Source organism: Trichoderma reesei, assembly GCF_000167675.1.
Source record: "Trichoderma reesei QM6a unplaced genomic scaffold TRIREscaffold_17, whole genome shotgun sequence".
NCBI classification, from domain to species: domain Eukaryota; kingdom Fungi; phylum Ascomycota; class Sordariomycetes; order Hypocreales; family Hypocreaceae; genus Trichoderma; species Trichoderma reesei.
The window spans coordinates 767,234-788,417 of record NW_006711164.1 but is presented as its reverse complement, the minus strand read 5'-3'; the positions used below and the strand labels follow the sequence as shown (position 1 = coordinate 788,417).

Genomic DNA, 21,184 nt, shown 5'->3' with positions numbered 1-21,184 from the left:
TCTCTCACAAATTGCCTACTATACATGTAGGTACCGGCCCATGTCCCGAATGCACATATAACATCCAAGTACCTAGGTACTAGACGAAAAAAACATCTCTCTATATTCAGTTATCCCCAGCTTCATGGTGAGATTTGCACGGCATCCTTCGCCTGCTACTCCGCGCTCGTTCGGATGGGGATGCAGACTGCGGGAGTCCTGCCGATGGTTGCATTGACCGTGAGGCTATCGTCTCGCATTCCGCGCGCCATACATACATCTGCTATCCACCTCAACAACCGGAGCGGAGGAAACGGCGCCAAACCGGCCGAGGACACGACAGATCACAATGACGAGGTCGAGAACCAACCAGGCACGGAAACATCCGGTGGGCGCTGGAGAGGGCACGCGACGGCCTCGATAAGAACCCGCTATCAACGGAGGAGGCAAGCCTCTGCTCTGCCGCCTGTCGAACTGCCTCCAAGCTTCCTCCGTAATAACGTAACCCTTCACGCCTCTCAGGAGCAACCGCGCCTACCCATTGCGCTGGCGGAAGACGCAAGACATCCAAAGCTATCTCCACTATCTCTCGACCAAGGCCCGTCCCCGCGACTAAGACTCTATTTCGAGGCGGCGTTGAGACGTCTCTTAGCCCGAGGTCGCGACCTCGCCCTTGACCTGGAAAACTCTCGTTTGAACAAGGACGATCGAAGATGGAGTTCTCCAGAGACGGTAGCGCGAGCGGTGCGGGTTTGGGATATGGCGCTTGACTCGGCCACGCATATGATCAATGCAATACATCCCATCCGGCAATCTGAACACTTCTACAAAGTGCGGCCCTTTTGGTGGTCACAGGTTCCCAGAATCCTCAACATTGGTCTCCCTGGCCATCATGACCAGTTCCCATCCCTGGTGGCCCCTTTGAGTGATCAGCTCAGCTTTGCTGAACAATACGACTATCCCTTGGCCCATATCATCGCCGACCTTCCCGTTGAAACATTTATTGCTCTGCGAAAGTCAATCAATCGCGAGCTGTTCGCGTCTCCTCCACCAACGTTCGATCATAAAACGAGCAAAAGGCCAATAACGATTCTTGCATTGTCGGGTTTCGGTGGGAGGTCTATTACGGAAGCGATTGGACAGCATTTTGCACACTCCATGGGCGCAGACCTAATCTACTTGGATGCGTACGATGTTTCAGAGGTCGTGGGAGGATACCTGGGTCAGAACTGGGCTTACTCGCGTGGTCCTCTCGCGATGTTGGGTTTCAGAGCAGCCGAGCTTAATGGCAAGACAGCGGGCGGTCGTGATGAGAGGCCCCTCGAGGGCCAGGATGATGACGAGATCGATACGGATGTCGGAATCTCTGCGAGTAATACGAGTCCGTCGACTGTCGTGGAAGAGCTCCAGAAATTACGCCAAGGAGAGTATGAAAGCTTCAGCAAGTGGGAAAACCTCAAGATCGATAAGATGCTGGAACAGATCATTAGGTCCACCAATTCCGAATCCTCCGAATCACACACGCGACCAGTCCTGATCCATCTTCATGACATCATTGAGCTGAGCATGACAATAGAAGGGTCTCTGCTGATCAATCGTCTCCGAGCCCTCACTGACGTTGCCTGGCAACAAGGCTTACCTATTGCTATACTGGGGACCTCATCGTGTGAGCAACAGTCAGAAGAGTACCAGAATGCGATCAGGGAATTTGCCGTCAACGACTTTGTCGTCACCCGCCATGTTCAGCCCGACTACGTTGAACGATACACCGCACTGAAGGGACACGCTCCAACTCATGCGAATTTCCATCTGCAAAAGGCAGACTATCTTGTTGAAAATGTCAGCAACATCACTCGCATGCTGAGAGCTTTGGATCAAGAGACGCCGCAAATGCCTGGCATGTCACTGGATTCCATCTTGAGCTATCTGCGTTCATCTGATCTGGAGCTTTCCATCTTGCAGAACTCTATTCTTCCAGCACCAGAAATCTACCACTTGGCGTGTGCTTTCAAGTCGCAAGAAGGCGAAGCTGCTATCAATAATATCCCGGCCGTTTTAGAAGAGCGCATCACCCTTGGACCTCTCCAACAATGGCAGGGCCATAATCTCTTCGGCGAAGACCGCGGTGAGGGAGATGCTCTCAGTGGGATCTCCACAGCTGGGGAGGACCCCCATACATTGGAGGCGCGTGCTACCCCAAAGTTGAACGAATACGAGAAGCGAATTGCTTCCGGTCAGGTCAACCGAGAAAACCTTCGGATTACGTTTGCAGACGTTCATGCCCCGCCTGAGACAATATCTGCCCTGAGGCTTCTGACTTCACTCTCCCTCTTGCGACCGGACGCATTTTCCTACGGCGTATTGGCACAAGACAAAATCAATGGCTGTCTGCTGTATGGCCCCCCGGGAACAGGTAAAACCATGTTGGCCAAGGCGGTTGCTAAGGAGAGCGGCGCGAATATGCTTGAAATCAGCGGCGCGTCAATCAATGACAAATGGGTCGGTGAAAGTGAGAAACTCATTCGCGCTGTCTTCACCCTGGCTAAGAAATTGACGCCGTGTGTGGTGTTCATTGATGAGGCGGATTCATTATTGGCCAGTCGGAGTATGTTTACCAATCGGGCGTCTCATCGTGAACATATCAACCAGTTCCTCAAGGAATGGGATGGGATGGAAGAGACCAACGCTTTCATAATGGTTGCCACCAATCGACCCTTTGACTTGGACGATGCCGTCTTGCGGCGGTTACCCCGAAAAATCCACGTCGACCTTCCTCTCGAGAAAGATCGCTTGGCAATCCTCAAATTGCTGCTCAAAGGCGAGACTTTGGACGAGTCCGTGTCGCTGGATGAGTACGCACAGCGAACGCCGTATTACTCAGGCTCAGACCTCAAGAACATGTGTGTCGCAGCAGCAATGGCTGCTGTTGAAGAAGAAAACGAGGCTGCGGCGAAACACGATGGTCCACACCCTTTCCAGTATCCCGAGCGACGAATCCTCCGCAAGTCTCACTTTGAGAAAGCTTTGAAGAGCATCCCTGCGAGCATCAGCGAGGACATGCCATCTCTGAAGCTAATCCGCAAATTCGACGAGGAGTACGGTAACAGGAAAAGAAGCGCCACTAAGTCGAGCATGGGCTTTGGTTTAGTTGAAGACAAACACCATATCAAATAAACGACAGCTCCCTGGAGGGCAGCAACGGGATGACAAACGATGATACGGAGAAATAACATACCACCAGACTTCTGCAGAATGCCTGAGGATTTCGAGACGTGGGCAGTGTCAAGAGCTCGACTGCATGTAGTCCTATTATCGAAAGTGATGTGCGTATAGCCCAGTTTAACTACTCAGCCGGACTTGGTATGAGTGTCGGAGTAGTAAGTAATGGCGAGATGTCAAAGTAGGTGAGGTAGCTGGTAGCAGGACTGCCAGCCTTTACAGCTGCATCGAAGAGTAACTGGCGCTGCGGACCTCGGCCTCTGACATATTGCCAATCCCTCAAAGTTTCGACTGGCTCGCAAGTCCCTCGGTAAATGGGAGGAGAGGGAAGAAGAGGAGGTCGAAGATCTCTATGTGCCTTCTGTTGAGATTTGGACATTCTCTTCACCCAATGCCCTGGAATAGAAATCCTGTGCTCGTCGTAAGGCATCCATTGTCGGCTGCATCATCTTAACGACGGCATCGCGGCCACCCCCAACCATGTCTGGCCTCCATCGAATCTTCTTTCCCGTGCGTTCAAAATGACTACGGATCTCCTGCTTGCGTTTTTGAATGATGCTCTCTCGTTCAACCTCGGCCTCGTCGGCTACAGCCTGAATGCGCATCATGGACCTCGCCAGCGATTCGGCCAAGTATTGAACCTCTGTGGCACGATCCGGATCTCCGGACAGGAAGCCATCCCAGAACTGATGAAGAAATTCGATCGTTGTGGCATGGGTCAAAACACACTTCTCAAAGATTTGGGGAGGTAGTCCCATTGGAGAAGTATCATCCGAGGCACGTCCATACTTCTGAGAGCGTTGCTGATGTATGCCATTCATGACGTCTTTCTCTGCCTCTTTGATGGCATCGCGAGTGGTGTTCGCCCCGGTCTTCGACTCATTGTCACTGTCGCTATCGATGTCGAAATCTATGTCAATCTGCAGCCCGATGTCTCCTGTCTTGTCAGGCCTCGTCGTGTTGAAATTCTGCATTTTGGCGAGTACATCTTCAGGCCGTTGACTCGCAAGCATGCCCCTGTCCCTTGACGCTGGTGAGTCTTTAGACGTGAAGAAGTTGTTCCTTTCTTTGATATTGAGCATGATACGCCGCTCCTCCTCGTCCCCCCGTAAGTCGCGCAGAGTAAGCTCTTTGGATGCATTATAAAGCCCGTCTGCATCATATGCAGTGATATCTGAGGGAGGAACGTTCGCCATGATCTTTTCGCTTAGGCTGTTAAGCGTCCTAACAATGGGAATGTTAGACCGGGGTCGCATCTCGACATCCTTGGCGTTGCCGCCTTTGAACCCTCCTTGATTCTCTTCATTGCCCTCTATGTCAATAATGTGAGGGACTGTTAAGGCCGTGATTTTGGATTGAGCGTCTTGCAAGTTACTGTCGACATCGTATTTGTCGAAGATGGCATCTGCAGGATCGTTGTCGGTGACGCGCTCTCCCTTGAGCTTCTTTGCTAGTCTGCTGAGGAAGAATCGCGACCAGAATTCCGCCTCAGACAACCGTGGGACATTCTCATTGTAGATTCGCTTGATCAATGGGTGTTGAGAAAAGATCATCTGAACCTGCTCGACGCTTATATTCAATTTCAACTCTCCGTCAACAGTTCGAGGTTTGACGGTCGAGAGGACGTTGTATGCGCCCTTTTTCTGACTTATTTCGATAGCATGAGCTCGGAGGAGGTTTATCCTCGTGGACCAGAATTGGGCATTAAAGGCAGCCCCAGTCATTGATTCTGGTTTGGTTTCCATAGCGCTCATATAAGTCTGGTGCAAGCTCCTATCTTTCCTCATGAGGGACTGGTGTAGCTCGATGTTCGTCCTCAATTGATTGTCGTCAAACCAGGTGGGAGCTGTGGGCTGCGTGTTGACGCCGCTCGACGATGCCAGCAAAGTTGAGCCTCCCGTTGTCTCTCCATTTGCGGCTGGTGTTGCCGTCGGCGTTGCGAGCTTGAATACGTTTGCCTCGCCATTCCGAAGATCGGCTAAGAGACGAGACAGCAGGTCTTTGACAGCTTGAGCTTCTGCCTTGGCATCTGGGGTATTGAAATGGAACAGGTATGTGACGGGGTCGGCTGCGCTTTCAGTCTTTTCGAATATCTTCAACATGACCTTGGGAGAGCTGTCGGGGGTCTGCTGAAGATCTAATGACATCAGTGGTAGCACTCACGGGCTGGAAAGTGTCAAGAAGAGTTACATACTGGTGATGCTGGTAACAGGCAGCGAAACAGTCGCAGGGCCTCCCGAAGCCGGCGTCCATGTTATCGCTTTGCGATCGCTGGTGAACGATAAGATGCCCTCTTTCTTCTTGAAGAGAGTGTGGCCCCTTGGGCTGTCCATTGCGACCCAGATGCGTCGTTGGTTGATTTATCGTAGCCGGAGGCTGATGCGGGATCGAAGACTCGCTGAATTTCGCGTCAGATTTAAATGGGGTGCATGGTTGACTGAAGCCTAGGTAATAACTAATAGTAGCTGACGTGCAGGAGGGAAAGCACAAGCTATTTTGCAGCATGCAGCAGGTGGCGCTGGGGATCAGTGACGACGTAACGAACTAATGCTGATATGAAAAGCAATATGCAAAACTAAAAGCAAGCTGTAAATTTAATAGAAAGAAGAAAGATAATTAATATATATATATATATATAAATAGATAGATAGCACTTTAAAAAATCTATAAATAGTTAATATAACTATTATAATATTAATAAACTTTAATTAAATAAAATTATATATATTTTTTATAAAGTAATTATAAATATATTTAAAACTAAATTAATTTAATTACTTTAGTTAGTGCACTTTCTTACTATAGATACTAACTATTAATAAATGCTGACTAATTATATAAACCACGATAATCCTCCCACCCGTGCTGACCTAGTGTTATCTTAGGTCCCTACTCTCCTAATCACACAAGTCAATCCACCACGACTTATTAATTACGACTCAGGTTTGTTCAAACTTGGCGGCCTTATTGACTGACGACCTGTTTCTTTTCCCGGACCGGAACGTTTTGGAGTCTCGTTCATGTTTACCCTGTCGGAAACCCAATCATTCAGTTCTCGAAGCGCCCACTTGCTCGACCTCCTCCCGCTCCTTTCGTGCTATGCGCCCGTGGTAGCAGACTCGCTACATCAACACAACATTCGGAAGCACCGCACTGTTCCGTAACCACAGCACAGTCGCGGATCAGAGACTGGCAGAGACTCCCACGCCACCATCGTTACTTTGCTGAAACAACTCCCACACGGCCTCGTCTCTGCGCGACAGCCTATCGGCCTACCATCGATTCTTCCGTCTTTCGCAACGCATCGCCGCGTTATCTGTCATATCAAAGGCAAACCTCAGCGCTCAACGGGAACCCACAAAAGGCTCGAGATATCTGCGACATTATTGCAGCTGGCAGGTCGCACTCTTCCCACGCAGGCCAGGTGCTCAACCTGCATCGTCCGTGGGCTTGCTGCAGTCCCTGGACACTGCCGCAGAAGCCTAACGTCTCCCTTTTGTACGATATGTGGTAGGTGCGATTCCCCCCGCCAGGCCTATTCATCAAACATGCATCCCACAGCCAAATTATCCTTCGATCTATGTTTCCAGTCCATGTATGAGAAGTCGCCTTGCGCTGCGCTTTATGATATCACGTTGCTCGACTTTGATCTTTATCTGCAGCTACGAGTACCCTCAACTCGAATATCTGCCTTTACCCCACATTCATATTCTTTCTTTTCACTACTGCATGACTCCCCGCCTACCAGTCGACTGCTTGCTAATTTCTCGAGCAGAAGAACGATTGATAATGTCTCCCGATGCCGTGTCGTTGTTGTTTCCCGATCGGCCTATTCGGCCCTTGCCGAAACGTCGACTTCGAGAGAGATTACCTCCAGAGGTCGCCAACTCGATCAAATATCCCTCCTACATCCACGACCACATTCCTCTTTTCTACTATCCCTCATACACTACAAAGGACGATAATGGGGCACCACCACCGACATCGACCGCATCTGCCATGCCACATCACCATGCCGATTCCAGGCGCCACTCCACGCTGCGGCGGCATGGGGCTGCTATGACAGTGGGAATAAACGAAGAACTGCGGGGGTCGCTGGTCTTAGGTTCAACGCCCAGAATTCAAGGCATGGTCATACAGTCCTCGGTGGTTCTGGACCCGATTCGCCAGACGATGGAATTTCAACTGGTACCGTCCGCCGCTTCATCTGTGGATGGCTACGAGTCGTTTGAAAATACGAATAACAAAAAGAAGCGGAAAATTCCCACCACCGGAGACTCCTTGGCAAGTAATGGCCTTTCTTTGAGCAGTGATGTTACCGCGCTCTCGACAGCGGTCAGATCCCAGTCGCCGGCGAAGGAGACGGACAACAACAAAGGGCAGCTGCTCCCACCAAACTCGGTTGGAAATGGGTCTTATGTACCGGGCAGTCAGGGGCTGTCGGGGCCTGGTAGGGGGAGGCTCGGACGGTCGAGCAACGGACGCAGCCCCTTGCGAGCTCTGTCAGATGGAAGCAACGCGTGGTCCAGCCGCTCGAAAGCTACTGGTAAGTGCCTCTGATGGCTTCTTGCGCAGAAATCGGGCCTCGACTGACACAACTCACGTATAGGTCAGAACGGAGGTGGTATAATATCGAACGCAATCGCTACTGCTGGAAAAGAGCCTCTTCAGGGACAGGAGAACAGAAGTCTTTTGCAACAACGCGGGGCTGCGGACAGGGAAATACCCACCTCCTCCCAGTTTACGTTTACCTGTGAATCGCAGACTCCCGGAGCCATACAGTGGCCCGGTAAGTCACACTCTACCTGTCATGATGGCTTGTCGCATACTAATGATCATCCAGGCCATTCTGTAGGCCAAGGTGCTCCCTCCCAAGCGTTGCAGCATTTACCAGCTGGCGCCCCTGCGAGCCCGGGCCAACGTGAGGGAAACTCGTCGAAGCAAGTCAGTAGAGTCCCTGCTAGCTCTTCCAGGAAAACTCGCAGTCGCCTAGAAAAGGAGCTCGCTGCTGCTGCGCGTACTCGACGCCAGATTGCGACAGAGAATTATTACCACAACTTGGTGAATCCCGAGGATATCTGGATTTGCGAGTTCTGCGAGTACGAGCGCATCTTTGGCGAACCCCCACGCACCCTAATTCGAGACTACGAGATCAAGGATCGTCGGCAACGTCAGGAGGAAGCGGACCGAAAGCGACTCCTAGAGAAGGCCAAAGCGAAAAGCAGAAAGGGAAAGAAAGCTGGTAAAGCAGCGGCAAAAGGCGGCCATACGTCGGAACATGTCCCAGATCAACCGCCCGCCGCGGCAAGACCTGCAGACAATCCTCCCGTCCTGGCTAACGGACGGGGCCGCTCAACCCACTCCAACGACGGATACGAAGACGACTATGAGGAGACCTATTCAGACGCGCCAGCGAGACACTTGCCCAATGTTGCGAGTACCCACGCAGATCCCCTACCTCCTCCCCGAGCTAAGACATAGGGGCTTGGTCAGTCACACGAGCGTCAGGACCCGGCTGAGCAGTTGCTCATGATTGAAGGTGGTTAACGTGTACCATATACCCCATTATGATGAACCCATTGCAAAGGAGCAGATTAAGCCAGGCTAGTAAGTGTCTAGAATAGTTATGTAGCGGCTGTGGAAGCACATTACTTTTGACGCATGCGAGATTGGTATTGCCTGTATTGCCTGATTGTGCCGCGAGGCTTGATGTCGGATGAAGGCTACCTACGGAACTGAAAGATTCGGGAGTCCAGCTTTGAATAAGGTATGTACTAGGTAGACATGTGAAGACTACCTAGGTAGGTAGGAAGTACTATTGATAACACGATAAGCGGCTGCGCCTGACCTTGTTTGTGTAGTATTAGACGCTCGAGCCGATCTCGGGACGACCCCGGACAGTATCAAGTGCAGACTACATGCGATTGTAGTGGGGTGAAGAGGTGAGGGGCACTTTCATCCCACCTTTTCCTGGCCGGACTATTGTTACTGGGTACGCAATTTGACTTGGATGCAGACACTCGAGAAGCTGCCTTTCCCATAGCGAGCCGGCACAGGGGATACTGCTGCCCTGATAGGCCCAGCCATGGCCTCCTCCTGTTCTGCCAACGTCGTCCCGCTGCAGCCCCTCAAGCCCGACCTTCACGAGCGCGCCTGGACGTCGATACCGCACCCCAGCCTCCCCCTCATCGCAACCGCCCACGGCAAGAACGTCACCGTCTTCTCCCTCTCCACGCTCTCCTTCCACAGCGCCCTCGCCGACGGCCACTCGCGGTCCGTCCGGAGCGTCGCCTGGAAGCCCGGCTTGCCGCCGCACGAGCTGTGCCTCGTCACGGGCAGCTTTGACTCTTCCGCCGGCGTGTGGCGCTGGGCCAAGGAAGGAGGCAATGGCGATGACGGCGACGACGACGACGACGACGGCCTCAGCCATGACGTGACGAGAATTACTGCGAGCGACGGCGACTCGGGCAAGGCTGGCGGCGACTGGGACTTCAACCTCGTGCTCGAGGGCCACGACTCGGAAATCAAGGGCTGCGCCTTTTCTCCGTCCGGCACATACCTCGCGACCTGCTCGCGCGACAAGTCCATCTGGATCTGGGAAGACATTGCCAGCGCCGAGTCGGAGGACGACTGGGAGACCATTGCCGTCCTCAACGAGCACGAGGGGGACGTCAAAGCCGTGGCCTGGTGCCCCGACGTGCCCGGGCGCAACAGCGTCGGACGGCGCTACTACAGCGTCGACGTGCTCGCCAGCGCCAGCTACGACAACACGGCACGCATCTGGCGCGAGGACTCTGATGGCGAATGGGTCTGCGTGGCCGTCCTGGAGGGCCACCAGGGGACGGTGTGGGGGATCGAGTGGGAGCCGCGGCCGAAGAACGATGCGTTTCCCAGGCTCATGACCTTCTCCGCCGATGGCACGATACGCGTGTGGACACTGCAGCAAGACGACGACAGTGCCGTTTCCGATGGCTCAGCGATGCCGCAAGGCCTAGGCGGCATACCGAGCACGATGAGGCGGTCGTTCAAGGAAGAATGGAAATGCACAGCCGTGCTCCCCAAGGTACATGACAAGGACGTGTATTCAGCCACATGGAGCGCCGAGTCCGGTCTCGTAGCCAGCACCGGCAGCGACGGCGTCATCGCGTTATACAAGGAAGATAGCGACGGCGTTGCAGATCCCCAGAGTGGTTCCGAGAATAACGGCCTTGACGACGCTGCACGGAAGACTTCCGATGGTCAAATAACCGGCGGGCCACAATGGCGGCTTCTGACCACGGTGCCCAACGCTCACGGGCCGTACGAGGTCAACCACATCACTTGGTGTAAGCGCTATGACGCAGGGTCAACAAGGAGGGGAGAGGAGGAAATGCTAGTTACCACAGGCGACGACGGAGTGGTTCAGTCGTGGCAAGTCGACATTACATCTCCGTAAGCAGCGCAAACCAGTTCAGTGTAGATAGCGCCATGTCATATAAACATGCAAGGGGCATTACGTGACGTCGACTGTATTCAATATGCATATCATTACAACTAACAAGCGTATCGCATCATTCTATCGAAGCCATCGGGCTATACTGCTGGAACAGAGCGCACCGTGCTGTAGTGTATGACACGGAGCAATCTATCCCATGATGAACTCCCAAGACGGAATCTATGCAGTGTGACCGATCAATCGTACCAACCCCATCGTCAAGGCGCCGTGTCTATTCCCCAATCTCCGCCGCGTCCATCCATCTACTCGCCCTTCAGCTTGTCCTGCGTAACAGTAAAAGCCATCTCCAACAGCTCCTGTTCCTCCTTCATGTGCATAGTCTTCAAGCCGGTTGCCACGGAGGCGCTGGGGTTGCGACCGGCATACATGACGTGCTTGCGATCGTGGTACTGGGTCTGGTTGAGCAGCGTCTCGATACGCGGCTGCGTGAAGCTCCAGGCTCCCGCGTTGAGGGGCTCCTCCTGTGCCCAGACGATGGTCTTCGCGTTGGGGTACATGTCCAGGTTCTCCTTCAGCTGCTGCCAGGGGAAGGGGTTCAGCTGCTCGATACGGGTAAAGGCCACATTGTCGATCTTGTTGTCGGCACGGTACTTGTGCAGGCTGGCCCAGACCTGACCAGTGCAGAGGATGACTCGGTCAATCTCTTCAGGAGACTTGATGTTGCCAGTCTGGTGCTCGGGATCGGGGATGATCCACTTGAATCCCGCATCGGGACCGGTGAACTCCTCAATGTTGGATCGTGCCAACGGGTGACGGAGCAGGGACTTGGAGAAGAAGATGACAAGGGCTAAGGATTGCATGTCAGCTCAGCTCAACACAAGATACTACCAGGGTAGACACAAAGAAGAGACAAGCATATCAACACCGATCATCAGGGAGGGAGGGAGCAACTTACGCTTTCGGAACTGTCGGTGCATCTGTCGACGGAGGACGTGGAACAAGTTGGCGGGAGTGGTCATGTAAACAATCTGCATGTTGCAGTCTTGGTGCTGGCGCGGAAGCTTGTCTTCGGGCGGGAACACGCGAGGGTCCTCGTTGCAAAGCTGCAAGTACCGCTCCAAGCGGCCGGAGGAGTGCTCGGGACCCTGGCCGTCGTAGCCGTGGGGCAGGGACATGACCAGACCGGTTCTCTGCATCCACTTGGCCTCGCCAGAGGCAATGAACTGGTCGATGATGCACTGGGCGTTGTTGGCGAAGTCACCAAACTGCGCCTCCCACATGACCAGCGCATTGGGCGACGACAGGGAGTAGCCGTACTCGAAGCCGAGGGCACCAAACTCGCTCAAGGACGAGTTGGAAATGACGAACTTCCCTTGGTCCTTGCTGACATGCTGCAGGGGGGTATATGTCTCCTCGGTTTCCTGGTCATGGAAGACAGCATGGCGCTGCGAGAAGGTGCCACGCTCGACATCCTGTCCGGAGACTCTCACATGGTAGCCCTCGGTGGCGAGGGAGCCAAAGGCCAGGGCCTCGGCGGTAGGGAAGTCAATGTTCTTGCCCTCAGTGACAGATTTCGTGCGGTTGTTGAGGATTCGCTTGAGGTTTCGGTGAATGTGGAAGCCTTCAGGGGCCGATCCAATGACTTCGCCAATGTGGTTCAGCGAAGCTCGGTCGACGCTGGTGTCGTTGTGGGGAAGGACCTCGGTGGCGAGCTCCTTGGGCGACTTGAAGCCATTCCAGGCCGACGTCGTCCACTCCTTGGACGTGGGTTGGTAGTCCTTGGATTTTGAGAAACTCTCCTCAAGCATGCCCCATACCCACTGCTTGTGCTCCTCAATGTCTTCCTTGGTAAAAGTGCCTTCCTTCAACAACTTGTCGACGTAAATGTCAATCTGGGGCACCTTCTCCTGGATGCGCTTGTACATGAGAGGCTGGGTGAACGAGGGCTGGTCAGTCTCGTTGTGGCCATGCTTGCGGTAGCAGATCAAGTCAATAACAACGTCGTGCTGGAACTCGGCTCGCCAGTCAGCGGCCAATTGGCAGACAAAGTTGACGGCCTCGACGTCGTCGGCGTTGACGTGGAACACCGGGGCATCGATGGCCTTGGCGATATCCGTGCAGTAGGCCGTGGATCGCGCGAATCGAGGGTCAGTGGTGAAACCAATCTGGTTGTTGACGACGAGGTGGACGGTACCGCCGGTAGAAAAGGCCGGCAGGGAGTGGAATCCAAGACATTCGTAGACGACGCCCTGGGCTGCGAACGCGGCATCTCCGTGCAACAGGACGCTCATGGCGGTCTTGTGGTCCTTCTCGTCGTTGTTGTAGTGCTGGATGGCGCGGGTCTTGCCAAGCACAACAGGGTCCTCGGCTTCCAAATGGGAGGGGTTGGCGACGAGCGAGAGCTGCACGCGCTTGCCAGAAGGCGTGGGGCGCTCGAAGTTCATGCCCAAGTGGTACTTGACGTCGCCGGAGCCCTCATCTCCAGCGTTGAGGGAGCCTGCGAACTCGCTGAAGATGGACTCGTTTGGCTTTCGGACGACGTTGCTCAGCACGTTCAACCTGCCTCGGTGAGGCATGCCGATCACAATGTCCTTGACACCGTAGTCGACGCTGCGGTCAATCAGAGCCTTCATGCCGGGAACCAGGGTCTCGCAACCCTCAAGACCGAATCGCTTGTCGTTGGGATACTTGGTGGCGAGGAACGACTCGAAGCTGGAGCTCCAGATCAACCGGTCGAGGACGCGGCGCTTCTCATCGATGGAGTACTTGAAGGGCTGGGGCACCTCGAGGCGCTCGCGCAGCCAGTCGCACTTCTCGCGGTCGGGGATGTGGATGAACTCAACGCCATATGAGCCAGAGTAGATCTTTTCGCACGCGGCAATGATCTCTCGCAGGGTCATCTTGTCACGGCCCTCCCGCTTGAACCTGGGCAGGATGCCGGGTCCAAGGGTGTACTGGGTGTCGAGGTCCTTTTCGGTGAAGCCATAGTGCTCGAGAGACAGCTCCTTGGGCTTGATGTTACCAAAGCCGGCAGAGGTGTTGCGGATGCCGAGAGGGTCGATGTCAGCCTTGTGATGTCCACGGGCTTGATATGCGCGCACCAGCAGCTGGACCTTGAGGTGGTTGGTGACGTCGGAGCCGTCGTCAAGGGTCAGGCCGCCGGCGAGACGAGGGACGCCCCCTGTCATGCCGGGGACCAGGTTCGGGGGCGGCTGGAAGGCCTGGGAGATGGGCATGTCGCCGCTCTCGATGTTCTTGAAGTAGACCTGCCATGATACGTGGACGCTCTTGGGATCCTGCTTCCACTGCATGTACATCTCATCGATGTAGTTGGCAGTGCTTCCGGACAGGAAGTTGTCACTGGGGTCGGGGGCCGAGGCCGTAGCATTGGACGTCGTCGTCGTGGCGGCGTAGAGGCGCCTCGTGGTCAGGGTCAAGGGCCTGGGGAGGGCGGCAAGCCTCGTCGGCCTCGTGGCGAGGCGGGCGGCCTGGACGCCCCTCAGCAGAGAGTTCCTCCACATGGCGAACAGCTATGAGATGTCGGAGTCCAAGCAAGAGCAGAAGAGAGGTCTATTGGAGCGTGGGAGCATGCATCAGACCCAATCCGTGGAGCAATCGCGAAATGAGCGGCGGAGTAAGTCGTGAGGCGGAAGAGGCAGAGTTTTGCTCGACGGGGAGGCGTTGAGTCTTGAATTGGGAATTTCGGGCTGTCGCAGCAGTCCAGTCACCTGGAGCGAAAAAAAACTATGACGGCAGCGGGCTAATAATACCGCTTCGTGGCCACTGCATAGCCTAGGTTAACGAGAATAGGGCGGGTGACTGGCTGGGCTGGTTGGGTTTAGGGGGGGCGCATCGGCCTTGCCGGAACAATGAGCCCCCTATAGAAAAGCAAGTAGTAGAGACAGTATACAGTACCGCGGACCCCAACTTGAGGACAGCGATGAGTTCTTGCTCCACCTTGGGGGGGAATTCCTTCCAATGAGAAGCCACAGATTGGTTGGAGGACAGTGCGGATTAGGTAATGGGGCAGGATCTGTGCGAGCTGTCAGTGGACGGGGGAGGCACGATGGTGTCTCCTGCAAGGCGAGAAACCTGCTGTCATGAGTAATAGATACTGTACTTGCTTCTTCGGGGGAAAGGAGCCCACGGCCCTCTGCTGCCGGTTATACAGTACCTAGGTAGGTAGGATGACTGGAATCAGCATCAGCATCCATTGCTTTGACCACATCTCACTGTATCCTCACTCTACCTTATTTTACCTTACCTTACCTTGCTGTATCGTATGTGCTCAGTTGGAGATAGCGAAGGGTATCAGCAGATGACTCGCATATAGGTTCGGCATTCTTCAGCCACTATTACCTCTACGAAGAGGTACGAGTACATGTGCAATGGCTGATTTGCTGTACGCTCACACAGGCGTTACATCGTGCCTTGGCTTCGTACTACCTCATGCGGTACCTAAGGCCGTGATCCAGAACGGCTGGTTTGAAACCAGCCGAGCTGTTTTGCTGACAAACATGGAGGCACTATACCTTATTTCGCCTAGATTTTCAATGCAATGTATGGTACATTGGCTTTTCCAGCGTCCCAGCCGCTGGCTAGGTATCTTTTCTACAGGGGTCAGCGGCTGGTTGCGGAGTGTGTGCGGAAGAGCCAAAAACGCGACTGGAGCACCTGTAAAAGGTATAGCTGCTAGCCAGCTGGCTGGCTGAAAAGCAGCCAGAATTTATATCTAATTAAGAAATAGCCAGCCAGGCCTAGGTGGCTACTTTACTTATATAAAATCTAAATAAATTCCTAAAAAATTAAAATTTTAATATAGTAATCTTTATAATATTATCTAGCTTATATAAAGATTTCACTTAATTTTATTAAGAATTGCTCTTAGAATTATAAAAAGAAGATGCTTATAGGGTAGGTGTGCAGAAAAACTGGAGTAAATCGGTATAAGCTGTAACCCCCCTGCTAGCCTATCTCTTCTAGAAGTCACGGCAAATCAGTCAGGCCAAATAACCAGCCGTTCTGGATCACGGCCTAAGGTACCTTGGCAGGAAAGAAACCTGAAGGTATCACGGGGCAGCTGCCAGGTCCGAGTCCTCAAGATGTGCGGGGCCTCTAAATACGGCAAGCAGGCATGTACCGATGTACCTGTGGTAGGAACTGTAGTGAGGTCGCTCGCAAGTACCCCTCAGGCGGTACCTGTACCGAGGCGGTACTTTGCACCGCCAAGGGAAGAGGCGCCCTATCAGAAGCTCCCGCGAGCTTGCTGCACTGCACATGTCCTGCTGCTGCCTCCTCGTCTGTCCGCCTGGACCTCTTGTCGCATACCAGCAGCAACTCGATACACCAGACGAATCATATCCCGGCCAGATACTCACGAGCCTCTGTCCACCTGCGCTCTCTCACAACCAACTCGCTCCTGGTCGCGCTCATCCCGTCTGCCCTATCTGGGCCAGTCTCCTCATTGACGCGACCCTTCGCAGCTCCAACGACGTCATCTTCTCCAGCGACACGATAGACAGAGCCCACGCCGAGAGACTCTCGCTCCTCCAAACCCGTCCTCGCCTGGGGGCATCTCGCGCCTCACCACGACAATGTCGACGCCAACTCTCAACTTCATCACCTTCAACCAGGACCATAGCTGCCTCGCTGTTGGTAAAATGCCCCGGAACAGCTGTTGGGCGCTGTTCTTCTGGCGGCCCCGGTAGGAATAGCGAAGGCTGACGGGCTGTTCGCAGGCACATCCAAAGGCTTCGGCATCTACCACACGGATCCGTTTTCGCGGATATTCAGCAGCGATGACGGCAATGTCGCGATTATCGAAATGCTCTTCTCCACATCTCTCGTCGCCCTGATTCTCTCTCCTCGCCATCTCATCATCCAGAACACAAAGGTAGGTGTCTAGCTTGCAACAACAACAACCAACGATATTGACGTGTGTTGCTCATCGCTGCAACTGCAGAGAGCGTCGGTCATATGCGAGCTGACCTTTCCATCCGCCGTCTTGGCCGTACGACTCAATCGAAAGCGGCTGGCCGTTGTTCTCGAGGAGGAGATCTACCTGTACGACATCAGCAACATGAGCCTTCTCTACACCATTCCTACCTCGCCGAACCCGTCGGCCATATGCGCGCTGTCAGCATCGTCCGAGAATTGCTTCATTGCATATCCGCTTCCCAAGCCGAGGGAAGAGACCGATACCAGGCGGCCGCCCCATGCTCCGCCGCAGTCGGCATACGTTGCGCCCACGTCTGGGGAAGTCTTGATGTTTGATACCCTGACACTCAAGGCCGTCAATGTGATAGAAGCCCATCGCTCGCCGTTATCCTGCATCAGCCTCAACAGCGAAGGGACGATGCTCGCAACCGCAAGCGAAACCGGTACCATTATCCGCATATTCTCGGTGCCCCGAGGCCAAAAGCTCTATCAGTTCCGGCGGGGCACGTATCCTTCAACCATTTACAGCATGTCCTTCAACCTTAGCTCAACCCTACTATGTGTCTCCTCGGCGTCAGACACTGTCCACATCTTCCGGCTCAGCCCTCCGCCCGGACACACCACGCCGGCCGGTGCCCCCATTGAATCCCTGGGGTCTCCAAGGCAAGATCGATGGTCCCGGGCGCGAAGCCACGATGGCGCAGACTCGCCCAGTAATAGCACGACTGAATCTCCCAAGAGTGACTCTGCGGAGCCTGGAAGCAATGGTCCTGCTCCTGATGCCAGTGCCACGCCAGCAAATCGCGGCCCCAGCGGCTCCTTCAGCAGCATGCTGCGTCGGTCATCCCAAATAATGGGTCGAGGAGTTGCCGGCGTTGTAGGTTCCTATCTCCCACAGTCTGTGACCGAGATGTGGGAACCCCTCCGAGACTTTGCCTATATCAAGATCCCCAAGTCCGCCGGACACGGGGCTCGGTTACCTGGAGGGCAGGGCTCCAATCCCCTGCGCAGCGTCGTGGCAATGAGTAGCAGCAGTCCCCAGGTCATGGTGGTGACGAGTGATGGCGGATTCTACGTTTACAACATCGATATGGAGCATGGCGGAGAGGGCTATCTCGTGAAGCAGTTTTCGTAAGGAACCCCCCCCCCCCCCCTTTTTTTTTTCCTGTATTCGAATCTACACTATCCCAGCGGCAAGGAGTTACTGACATGATTTTTTTGGGGGGACACAGAGTTCTAGAGGGCGACAGCAAAAGTGACCCTTCAGTCTAGTCAATAACAACAAGGGCTGGGTATGTCCGATGTGAGGAGTCCCGCTACATCCCCATACTCTCATCAGATCTGGATAGGGGCACTCGGTAGCACGTCTGAGGTAAGGCAACGCAAGTCATTCTGAGGCTTGATCTACCCAATCCCTAAGTAAATACTTGGAGCAAATACCATCGACTTTGATCCCGACTTATGAGACTTGCCCTTTTCCTCTCTCTCTCTCTCTCTCTCTCTCTCTCTCTCTCTCTCTCTCTCTCTCTCTCTCTCTCTCTCTCTCTCTTTCTCTTTTCTTTTCTTCTTCTTTTTTCTTTGGGACAAGGTCACATCAGTTAGGAAGGGAGTTCAAGGAATCAGGCGTCACTGTTGGGTCAAGTCATTACGTCGAGTCGTTTTAGGTATACACAAGCAAAAAGAACTAGACAATCATCATCGTCATGATTATACATGGTAATAAACGCGCAGTGAAACCCTCAAAATAAAACCCCATGAGACAGGCCCCGAGACGCCAGCTCGAGATCCTGAGACCCAGAAGAACCAAAAAGCTTGTGCTATTCCATCCAAAAACAATACCTGCACACATGATACTACTAGTATGTAAGAAAAAGCCGACTTTGCAGAACCAAGACGCACTCAAACAAAAACCCCCCAGCGCATCCCCCTCATCTAGAATAGGGGCGGTTCATGAGGGCAATTTCTCGCGCAATTTCCCCCCATTCCATCTCTCGCTTGTAGGGCTCCAGAGAGCCCCGTTTCTGTCGGAGGCGTTCCTCCCAGCGCAAGAGCTCGTAGGCGAAAAGGAGATGCGGCTGGATAATGACATTGAGGCGGCGCGCCCTGACGAAGCAGTACGCGCGGGGGAACGACAGATTCAGCGCTCGCATGACCTCCGCTATGCAGATGGTGGCACTACGTGAAACGCCGACGCGGCAATGGACGAGCGTCGCCGTGCCTTTCTGGACTCCCTTGCCTGTATCAGTTCGTTAGCCCATTTCCGAGTTCTTTTTTTTTTTTTTTTTTTTTTTTTTCCTCCCTTCTCGGGGGTTTCCAAGACCATTTTCGAGAACGACAGAGATGGCAAAGCTTACCAATGAATTCAAGACAACGCCCAAACTCTTCAGTCAAGGGGTCTATGCCATTGTCCTGGATGCCCTGGACAAAGCAGATATTGTCCGAGCCCCACTTGTCCAGGTCCTCCTTTGTCCAGGACGCGGACTCGCCAATACTGAGTATCTGATGGATATTGAGTTGCGCCAAGAGTTCGGGGTTGTTCGCATGGACGAGATTGCCCAGATATAGATAATCCAAGATGCGGCTGGGAAGCGAGCCATCCAGGTCGGAGAACCAGGCTGGCTCGCTCCTTGCGAGATTTGCAATGTCCTCCAGGCTCTTACCCGAGGACATCGGGGACTCGCACAGCAAACGAGGGCCTATGGCCGAGAGGAGCGAGACATCAGAGGGGTAGGCAAAGAAGTTGCGGCGTTCAGTGGTGTGAAGCTTGATCCAAGCATCGGGGACGGGCAGCCCCGTGTTGAAGCTGTAATAGGCAATGGCAAGGAGCGTTGATTCCGTGTATCCGTCGGCGCAGTGAATGAGGACCTTTCGACCGCCTGCGTTGCCGGCCGCTGGGTTATGAGACTTGACATGTTGCAGCGCAACACTGTCTTGGGAGGAGGTGGTATGGGGCTCGGGCATAGTGCTGTGGGAGATGCGGTGTATCCATTTACACGTCTTGATGATTGCGTCGGCCTCGGCCTGAGACCAGCTCGGGGGCAGGACACTCCCCGACGACGGAAAGCAGATGGAGGTTGGGCGTGGCAGCTGGCCAGGATGCTCAGCGATGAACTGTATGGCGCTCGGATCCAGCCGGCCCGTGTCGCTGCACTCGATGAGGACATCAAAGCGTTGCTCCTCGGCACTGCCAGGCTCAGGGCTAGGGCCTAGGAAGACGTTGTGGCATATCTCGGAGATCGCCGTCATGTTGCGCATCTCTTGGTGTTCCTGCTCTGCCAGGTCCAGCACCCGGCCGGTGCGTTTACCGGTCACATCGACGGCCACCAGGTCACCATGGGACTCCTCAAAGACGGAAAACGGGCTTGTACAGACAAAGGTGCTGTACACGGGCATGTCCTTTGCCTGTGCAAGCTGCTTGTTTCGCCATCGCTTCTGGGCTACGGCAACTTGCCATGCGACCCTGCGGTTCTCGTCCGGGTCCAGCCCGTAGACGACAATGTCCGACGTCGCAGCAACTTTGGCAGGCTGAATGTGGAAGTTACGGACAGACAGGCCACACACGGGGTCCGCATCGAGGAATTCGGGAGCGGCCCCGAGCCGCATGAACTCCGCGGGGGCAATGGCGCCCTTGAGGCGGGCAGCGTCGAGATGGCCATCTGCCTTGACAATGGTGATTGCCCTCAGGCAGTTTGGCATGCTCCCAAGGCTGCACTGGTGGCCATCGAAAAAGGTCCGCTGGGTGTGGTTCTCGGGGTGCAGCCCGTGCAGCCAGGGGAAGACCAGCGAGGGGGGAGGGAGCGGCTGGCGAGAGGCAAAGTCCAAGGCTTCGGCCACGCTCGCGGCATCTATCTCGTATATCGAGGCATGCTCGCCGTCGACCCGGGCAAAGGCGTCGGGCGGGTAGAGCAGGGAGGCCTGGGGGTGGGCGCGGACATGGCTCGGGGGAGGAGAGTGCGTATACGACGAGGCCGAGTCGTCGTCGGCCGCGCACAAGCAGACAGGGCTGCGGCTGTTGGAGATGGGAATGGGATGGGAGCCTGGCAATTGTGGGGGCGATGGCAGGCCGAGCGACTCAAGTGGAGAGGACGAGTCGACGGGAGTGCTTCCGCGCTGCGATGCGCTCTTGGGAGGCAGAGCGGGTCTGGGGACGGCAATCGTCGCCATGGCTGGGTTCGGCAATCGTCGCTTCAGGCGAGGGTGACGGCGGAGGGCTGGTCGAGCAGCAGCACCGGCATCTTGTCTCGGGGCGGAAGGGGGATCTATCTCGTCCAGCGCGGAGCCTGCGTCGGGTTCAGGTTGGTCGTTGTTGGCTGGTGATGGATCCGTCCTTATAGCTGTCGTAGCTGCGGCGACAAGCACGAGATGGCGGCGGCTAGCGGTTGGGGAAAACGGGCTGGCTGGCTGTCGGCGGGAGAGCAGATGGGGGAGCAAAGAGGCGGCTTGGAAGTTAATGCCCCTCCCAAGGGCTGACGAGAGGGACCACGAGAGCAGGGATATGTCTGTCTCGGATGAGGGGCGGAGAGGGAAGCGCAGCGTTGTGCACACAGAAGAGAAGAAAAAGAGCGTGAGGTAGTGGTGGTAGATTATCAGTTTGTCAGGTAATGAGTTGCTAGT

The 21,184-nt window shown here is 54.6% G+C and overlaps 7 protein-coding genes across 7 annotated transcripts; 4 read left to right on the top strand and 3 right to left on the bottom strand.

Moving 5' to 3' along the window:
• Positions 1–204: 204 nt before the first annotated feature.
• On the top strand, positions 205–3,153 carry TRIREDRAFT_65773 (uncharacterized protein; the record flags this gene model as incomplete). The annotated part of the gene is made up of 1 exon (XM_006967510.1): positions 205–3,153. The coding sequence occupies one exon, from the start codon at positions 205–207 to the stop codon at positions 3,151–3,153; it is 2,949 nt and encodes a 982-aa protein (XP_006967572.1).
• A 395-nt stretch (positions 3,154–3,548) lies between these two features.
• On the bottom strand, positions 3,549–5,531 carry TRIREDRAFT_66091 (uncharacterized protein; the record flags this gene model as incomplete). Its single annotated transcript, XM_006967416.1, has 2 exons — positions 3,549–5,335; positions 5,393–5,531. The coding sequence occupies 2 exons, from the start codon at positions 5,529–5,531 to the stop codon at positions 3,549–3,551; spliced, it is 1,926 nt and encodes a 641-aa protein (XP_006967478.1).
• A 672-nt stretch (positions 5,532–6,203) lies between these two features.
• Positions 6,204–8,490, top strand: TRIREDRAFT_50536 (uncharacterized protein; the record flags this gene model as incomplete). Its single annotated transcript, XM_006967509.1, has 4 exons — positions 6,204–6,708; positions 6,974–7,744; positions 7,808–8,005; positions 8,075–8,490. Coding segments are annotated over exons 2-4 (1,371 nt in total), but the record flags the coding sequence as incomplete, so codon positions are not given.
• A 787-nt stretch (positions 8,491–9,277) lies between these two features.
• Positions 9,278–10,633, top strand: TRIREDRAFT_66075 (uncharacterized protein; the record flags this gene model as incomplete). Its single annotated transcript, XM_006967508.1, has 1 exon — positions 9,278–10,633. A coding segment is annotated over one exon (1,356 nt), but the record flags the coding sequence as incomplete, so codon positions are not given.
• A 139-nt stretch (positions 10,634–10,772) lies between these two features.
• On the bottom strand, positions 10,773–14,209 carry TRIREDRAFT_50531 (2-oxoglutarate dehydrogenase-like protein). The gene is made up of 2 exons (XM_006967415.1): positions 11,589–14,209; positions 10,773–11,480 (listed from the first exon to the last, which is right to left on the bottom strand). Exons 1-2 carry the CDS (start codon positions 14,152–14,154, stop codon positions 10,936–10,938), a joined length of 3,111 nt encoding a protein of 1,036 aa, XP_006967477.1. The 5' UTR covers positions 14,155–14,209; the 3' UTR covers positions 10,773–10,935.
• Positions 14,210–16,227: 2,018 nt separating this feature from the next.
• Positions 16,228–17,705, top strand: TRIREDRAFT_65821 (uncharacterized protein; the record flags this gene model as incomplete). The annotated part of the gene is made up of 3 exons (XM_006967507.1): positions 16,228–16,288; positions 16,372–16,526; positions 16,596–17,705. The coding sequence occupies 3 exons, from the start codon at positions 16,228–16,230 to the stop codon at positions 17,703–17,705; spliced, it is 1,326 nt and encodes a 441-aa protein (XP_006967569.1).
• A 793-nt stretch (positions 17,706–18,498) lies between these two features.
• On the bottom strand, positions 18,499–20,734 carry TRIREDRAFT_80292 (uncharacterized protein; the record flags this gene model as incomplete). The annotated part of the gene is made up of 2 exons (XM_006967414.1): positions 18,499–18,806; positions 18,925–20,734. The coding sequence occupies 2 exons, from the start codon at positions 20,732–20,734 to the stop codon at positions 18,499–18,501; spliced, it is 2,118 nt and encodes a 705-aa protein (XP_006967476.1).
• Between the last annotated feature and the right edge of the window lie 450 nt (positions 20,735–21,184).